Source organism: Lissotriton vulgaris, chromosome 2_1 (assembly GCF_964263255.1).
Source record: "Lissotriton vulgaris chromosome 2_1, aLisVul1.2, whole genome shotgun sequence".
Lineage (NCBI taxonomy): Eukaryota > Metazoa > Chordata > Amphibia > Caudata > Salamandridae > Lissotriton > Lissotriton vulgaris.
Window position 1 is genome coordinate 536805321 of NC_141687.1, and position 7288 is coordinate 536812608.

The 7288-nt window shown below is 42.1% G+C and overlaps 1 protein-coding gene across 1 annotated transcript in view; it reads left to right on the forward strand.

Moving 5' to 3' along the window:
* The window catches only part of NME9 (NME/NM23 family member 9), a 703404-nt gene extending 696719 nt beyond the window's left edge, over positions 1-6685 (forward strand). The window contains exon 22 of the mRNA XM_086955486.1: positions 3363-6685. Within this exon, the coding sequence (XP_086811612.1) occupies positions 3363-3415 (53 nt within the window). The 3' untranslated portion in view covers positions 3416-6685. The remainder of the gene's footprint in view (positions 1-3362) is intronic.
* The last annotated feature ends 603 nt before the right edge of the window (positions 6686-7288 follow it).

Sequence of the window (7288 nt, forward strand, 5' to 3'; positions counted from 1 at the left end):
CTCAGACATGAGTCCCTTGCTCACTTTGCCACTGGATTCAAGCAAGCCGGGCTGAAGACGGCTGAAATGCCATAAACCGGTCCTCGGAAGCTTGTTTCCAGTCCAGGGAAGGCATGGCTTGGCAGTTCGGGCTGGACTGTTCCCATGGGGCACAGGGTCAGACTGATTTGCATATGGCCATGTCTGAACTGGGGTGGCAAAGTGGGCTAAAGAACGGTGATGGATTAAACCCAGATCTGTTGACTGGGTCTGAGTGTTTGATTGGTTCAGATGCTCCGTCCATCACCACCCCCTTTTGTACCACTTTGTTCGCCATAAGTTGGCAGGGTATGCTGAGACATGAGTCCCTTGCTCACTTTGCCACTGGATTCAAGCAAGTTGGGCTGAAGACGGCTGAAATGCCAGAATCCGGTCCTCGGAAGCTTGTTTCCGGTCCAAGGAAGGCATGGCTTGGCAGTTTGGGCTGGACTGTTCCCATGGGGCACAGGGTCAGACTGATTTGCATATGGCCATGTTTGAACTGGGGTGGCAATGTGGGCTAAAGAACGGTGATGGATTAAACCCAGATCTGTTGACTGGGTGTGAGTGTTTGATTGGTTCAGATGCTCCGTCCATCACCACCCCCTTTTGTACCACTTTGTTCGCCATAAGTTGGCAGGGTATGCTCAGACATGAGTCCCTTGCTCACTTTGCCGGTGGATTCAAGCAAGCCGGGCTGAAGACGGCTGAAATGCCAGAAACGGGTCCTCGGAAGCTTGTTTCCGGTCCAGGGAAGGCATGGCTTGGCAGTTCGGGCTGGACTGTTCCCATGGGGCACAGGGTCAGACTTATTTGCATATGGCCATGTCTGAACTGGGGTGGCAAAGTGGGCTAAAGAACGGTGATGGATTAAACCCAGATCTGTTGACTGGGTGTGAGTGTTTGATTGGGTCAGATGCTCCGTCCATCACCACCCCCTTTTGTACCACTTTGTTCGCCATAAGTTGGCAGGGTATGCTCAGACATGAGTCCCTTGCTCACTTTGCCACTGGATTCAAGCAAGCCGGGCTGAAGACTGCTGAAATGCCAGAAACCGGTCCTCGGAAGCTTGTTTCCGGTCCAGGGAAGGCATGGCTTGGCAGTTCGGGCTGGACTGTTCCCATGGGCCACAGGGTCAGACTGATTTGCATATGGCCATGTCTGAACTGGGGTGGCAAAGTGGGCTAAAGAACAGTGATGGATTAAACCCAGATCTGTTTACTGGGTGTGAGTGTTTGATTGGTTCAGATGCTCCGTCCATCACCACCCCCTTTTGTACCACAAAAAGTATCTGAGGCTTGTAGTCCAGCCTCTTCCAGGTCCCACCCATCCCCACAGCCCACACCTATCAATTTGCAGTTGTCTCAATCCCCAATCGGAGCCTACAATCGCCCCCTCAGTCAGGAGAAACTTTCAGATTCAGCACATCCACCTACTCCCCTTCAAGCCACTTATCTGCTAACAATATATGGCAGTCTCAGTCCCAAGGTGTACTCCACTCACCTACTTGTTGTCTCTTCCACAGCTGCCATGGACGAATCGCCGCCCGACTCCGTCTCATGATTAGATTTGTTTGGCCGGTGGCCTCCATTCCATTCTCTGCACTGGCCACCAACTCTGCGCCAGCCCTCCTGCCAGTCCCATGCTTCCTCCAGTGAGGTGAAGAACCACGTATTACCCTCCGATTTTACCCTGAGTTTCGCCAAAAACAGCATGGCATATTTCACTTCACGATCCCAGAGCTCCTTCTGCACTGTCAGAAAAGTACTTTGTTGGGCCTGGACCTTGGCTGTGAAGTCAGGGAGAAATGTGACCACACTATTGTCCAGTTTGAGCAGAGAATTAGCTTGAGCCATTTGTAATACTGTGTAACGGTCCCTATGATTGAAAACACGGGTGAAGAGCGGTCGTGGGGGGACCCCTGGCTTCAGGTGTCCCCCTGGGACTCGGTGAGCCCTTTCAATGGAAAAGTAGCTCGGTAGCCTATTGGGTTGTAGATGTTTCAAGATCAACTCCTCTACATAGAGGTCCGCCGCTGGCCCCTCCGCGCGTTCTGGCACACGTAGTATGTGTATATTGTTCCTGCGAGCCCTCCCTTCGTACTCATTCAGTTGTTTTGCCATCACAGCTGCACAACGCCACATTCCGACGCACAGGGCTACTGCTGACGAACACTTTCCAGATTCCAATTACCTGGGGGTAATTCTAAGGCAAGGAATCTATCACTAACTAATGTCTCTTACAGATATATTGTTACCAAAGGTGAGTAACTTGTGCGCCAGATCCTTAAAGGAGCAGGCTCCTTTTTCCTCCCCTACCAGTGTAAGCCTATCAGGCTGCATTTTTTTCTTGCTCTTTATACTAAACAAAGCTTTTTTCCATGCCAAATGATGCACTTTTAAAAAGCTACTCAGTGACTTCAAATATTTTATCCAGTATTCAGAAAGAAAATGACATCTCTGACAGACTACGCTGAGAATTCATAGGAAATTAACTTGAATGAGGCATATTCTGCAATGATAATTTCCCTAAAGATTATATATGTTGAAAAGGTGTTCCAGGCTCCATGCAAGCAATGGGTAATTATTCAAAGTTTTTTTTATTTTAACTGTTTTAATTTTAATTTTAAACATCAGCCAAAACATCAGTAGGTGAGCATTATGTAGCTCATGGTTACTTTCAGAGATACTGAGATTACATTTGGTAGATCTATCCTACAGTTCCACTCCTCCATCCTGGAGCCCTGGCCCTCCCCAGCTACATGTTCCCAGTGGGTAAGAAAAAAATATTATTCAATGTATATGACTTAAATGAAGATACTTACGATGCAGAACTAGGACTCTAGGTTTGTTGCATTTCCTTTCTCTAAACCTCACCTGGCAAGTCTTTTTTCAAAGTCCTTTATTTTAGAACCACACTTCTGCTGGAATCTCCTCAACTCCTATGCTATACTTATCACTTGATATATGTACAATATATCTTGATATATTGATATACAACTTTATAAGGGCCTCCATCTTCCTTTTCTTTCCTGTACAACTGTAAATCCTTGGAGCGTTCATTAAAGGCTTCTGATGCTGACTTTGCACCACTAGGGTAGCTTGATTGACCTCTGTTTTCTGGCAGTGTGGCTTCCAGAGTACTCTTGTGGGGCCTTGGTCCGTTTTAAGATTGGGGCGTTAGACCATATTGCTTACTGCCAGGCATGTACGAAAATGTAGTGCATAAGTAAATCGCCTCTTTTGGTGTCCAGTAAAATCATACGGTATAATAAATAGAACTGCTCACAATCCAGCTTTTCGGCTTGACTTTAATTTTTTTCATTTAATTTTTTTATTTTTCAGACCACAACGAGGAAGGCCAAACTGCAACAGAAGAGGCGAATGAAGACAGCTGATGGCACAATAACCAAGATGCTTGTACAAAGGATCTTTCTTTTATGCGAGTTTTTATTAAGATGAACCTGTTTGTGGTGTCAGTGGCTCAACAAATAAGTTCAAAACTATTTCATAATAAAAAGACAGTGACATTATATATGTATACATATACATATATAAATACATATATACATATATAAATATATATCTATAGTTACTACTGTGAGCCAAAGACAGAGATTTCTCAAATGTGTCCAACAAAAACAGTCCCTTTCAATCCTCGCACACATCCTGGAGTTTTGAGCCAAACATATGGGTATTGTTTAATTCTTGCTGAAAACTCTTCAGTGTGAAAGGGGTAAAGTAATAGCACTACAAGTTAAGTTGGGTGGGTTTTTCACTTTTAAGTACTTGCCATAACGTTAAAATTGTACACATTTTTATGGTAAGGAGAGCTGTAGAGAAGTCCTAGTATGCTCATGCTGTGCATTATGCAAGAGACAATTCAACGTAACTCAACCATTGCTGTCTACAAGCCCAAATTTAGAAACAAGACCGTGACCATATGAGTACCTCTCTCCAGCCCTAAGGATTGCTGAGCGATGAACATTTCTTTTAGCTTCATTGTAGCCAGTATTGTACTATAGGAATGAATATCAAGTAACTGCCTCCTGTGACAACAGCAAATGTGTTCCAGATTGCACCAGAAAAAATCACATCTGGTCCAATGACCAATAGGGTACACCAACAGAAGGCATCAATAATTGTGTCAGCCCTGAAATTGTATGAATTATGTATGTGAAATATTTTTTGTTGGCCTGTATATTTTTAATTTGTCATCATCATCTACTAGTAAGTGTTATTACAAAATCCCACGTGGGCTGTCGCCATAAAAATGATTTCAGTTATGATCATGAGAACATGACTAATTAAAAGGACAAACAGGTAGCTTTTGGCAGTTGGACCTTTTAAGAAAAATGCATGAGTCATTTTAAAGTGAGAATAAGTAGATGTGGTTCATAAAACTTGTGATTGACCTGCAGGTACAGTGTGCTTAATGGATATTATCTATTACTCAAGCAGATGTTAGTTTCAGAGTGTAAATTGCCAATGTGTGTTACATGACAATAGAAGAAACGTTCACTTCATATTTGTGCACTATCAAATTAAAATAGGGGTTGAAGGTAGATCATGCAAACATTTATGACCACACAAATTTATGCTATTAATATGACCACCATCATCGCTGTGACACCTCCTCTCCATCTTCAACTATCAATATTCATAGGCTATATCGCTAAAAGTAAAGTGTCTTATACTTCATCCCCTTCACAGCATCTTCTACCTAAGCACTAATCCTAACCCTAAAAACTAAACCTCGAAGTTCAATCAAACATTATCCTTAACCTTAATACTTGTTATCATCCGATTACCCTAAAGCTAATCCAAATGCTTATGCGAAGCTTAAGTGTAAACCTATGATAGAAAAATAAAGTTTAATTAAAAATCTACTGGGATCCTAATTCTAACCCTAAACACGTCAAAATTACAAAGTTTTCTATAAATCAATGTATCTAAAATATTGTTTTAGACAGAAAATGCTACAAACCCAAGTCCTTAGAAAGATCTATTAGCAACTCAGGGTTTGTCTGGCATAAATCAGGGTGAATTTCTAAGGTTCAGACAAATTATGTGCGTCCAATAAATGAGTGGAATTCTTGGGTGCTAAGTGACAGTAAAATGTCAATTAAATATGGGTAAATTACCTTTAGCCCCTTCTAAAAAAAGACTAGACAGCATTTAAAAATGTGCATCATTTGCCACTGTTTCTTCTTGACCAAGTCAGTTTAACCAAGATATCTGTAACCTGCTTTCTTGTACCTATTCCAGCTCAGCACGTTTTGCACCCCTCTACCATTTTTAGGTCTCGCCTGGCGTTAGCAGCACACATGCGTTGCTCTCGCCATGAGGGCGCATTTTGGAATCAATACGGATTCCAAAGCATGCACACGGATGGACAGAAGATGTGCACGTGCGGCGTGGGATTGCACGTGACATCTCTGCACAACGCGGGCATGGCGCACTTTCTTGTTTTTCTTCTGAACAATGCTTTTAGATTATATCAAGCGGTTGTCAACAGAAAAAGTAGTCCTAATTGCTTTGTTGTTTGTTTGCACTGCTGGGGGAATTTATCTCGCTTTGCTGTTTGTTTGCACTGCTGGGAAAATGTATCTCAGGTCTCGGGGTCTGCAGGAACGTATCAAACAGTAAAGAAACCTTAGCGTGTGGCCAGCGGAGCCAGCACACTGTATTGATTTTTTTCTACCTGTTGGCCTCAATCTACACAATTTTGCTGTATGGTATTTTTCAAACATTGTTGACGCTTATCTTCTGTTTTGCATTAGCTGGGGGAGGAGGACACCAAGAAATCGCAGTAAGGCTGTAAATCTTGCTGCTTTCTGCATGCTTACATAATTTAGTCGCTCTGTGGTCTAGGTTTATAGGGAAGTAGAGTTCTGTAACAGCGCTACAGTAGCTTGACGATTTTGGTATTTGTTATGCGTGTATATTGCACACTGAGCTGAGCATAACAAAGTTCTGCTGGTTTGTCACACTTATCACATGCACACGCAACGTGCTTTCTTTCTGTGGCTTTGTCCCTTTTATAGCAAATATATTGAATTTATCTTCTTGTGCAGTGTTCTAATTTAGATAAGTGTAGCTATCGTAAAAAGCATTAAAAATGCAATAGGTCTTGCCTTTGATTAAGTTTAAAGCCATTTGCTTTGCTAATGGTATTGTATAGCAATTAGCAAAGCAAATGGCTTTGACTTAATTAAAGGCGCGACCTATTGCATTTTCAATGCTTGTTTTTAACTATTACAGCATATCATCACTTCCTTTATGTGGAAAGCAAAACAGGCTTGTAGAGCTTGTAAGACTTTATAAGGTATTATGTGGCAGCACCGTGGTTTCACATAATGCAAACTATAAATGTTGATAATGCAAGGCAAGACATACTTTATTAGCATAACCTTTCCTAAGGATCAGTTCCACCAAAACTATTTACTTAGGTTGTCCCACCCAAAATTATCCAAGCATTTTAAATTGAAAACTGTTTTTGTAATAATACATGCATGGAAAGACATGTGTTAATAATAGGGAATGTTGGTAATGTAATATGTGGAATGTTACAGTTTAAATACAGATACAGTTGTGAGACAAAGCAGGAGCTTTACTGTGGCAGCTCCGTATGTTGCGGCATGAATAAACATTTTCTTTAATCCTTACCTTTTGTATGGAAATCATGACATGTTTCTGATGGCGACAAGCAGGAGCAGAGCTGCCAGTATCAACAAACCTGAACTCTCAAGTGCCTGAAAATCCGGAGTGGATGTCTTCATTTGCTGCTAAGCCCTGGACTGTCAGCAGGCCGTCCTGTTAGTCATATTTTTCTATATTTTATTTCTGTAATGGATAGTTGGGCGATGTTATTCGCCGAGTGAGGGTCGGGTTAGCTCACCCGCATGCGCATTTCATTTTATGGGCATCTTGCGCTAACTACATCTTCGGAAGGGGGGCACAGTAATGGAGGTTCTGATTGGTTATTTAAAACCAGCAGCCATTTTATTTTGGGAACGGACTTTGGATGGCCATTTTAAGTTGGAAAGATGTGCAAGCAACTTCAGGAGGTTATTTTATGTTAGATAGAGATACCTATGGTGGGCATTTTATTTTACAAAACAGCCTAAATGGTTGTTTGGATTCGGCAGCCATCGAATTTTGGTAATAAATGCTTTTGGAGCTTAATATATCAGTGACATACACACTTTATTGCTTGCGTATCATTCTTATTGAAAGAGTGTGTATTAATTAAAGCAAGTGGAATGTTT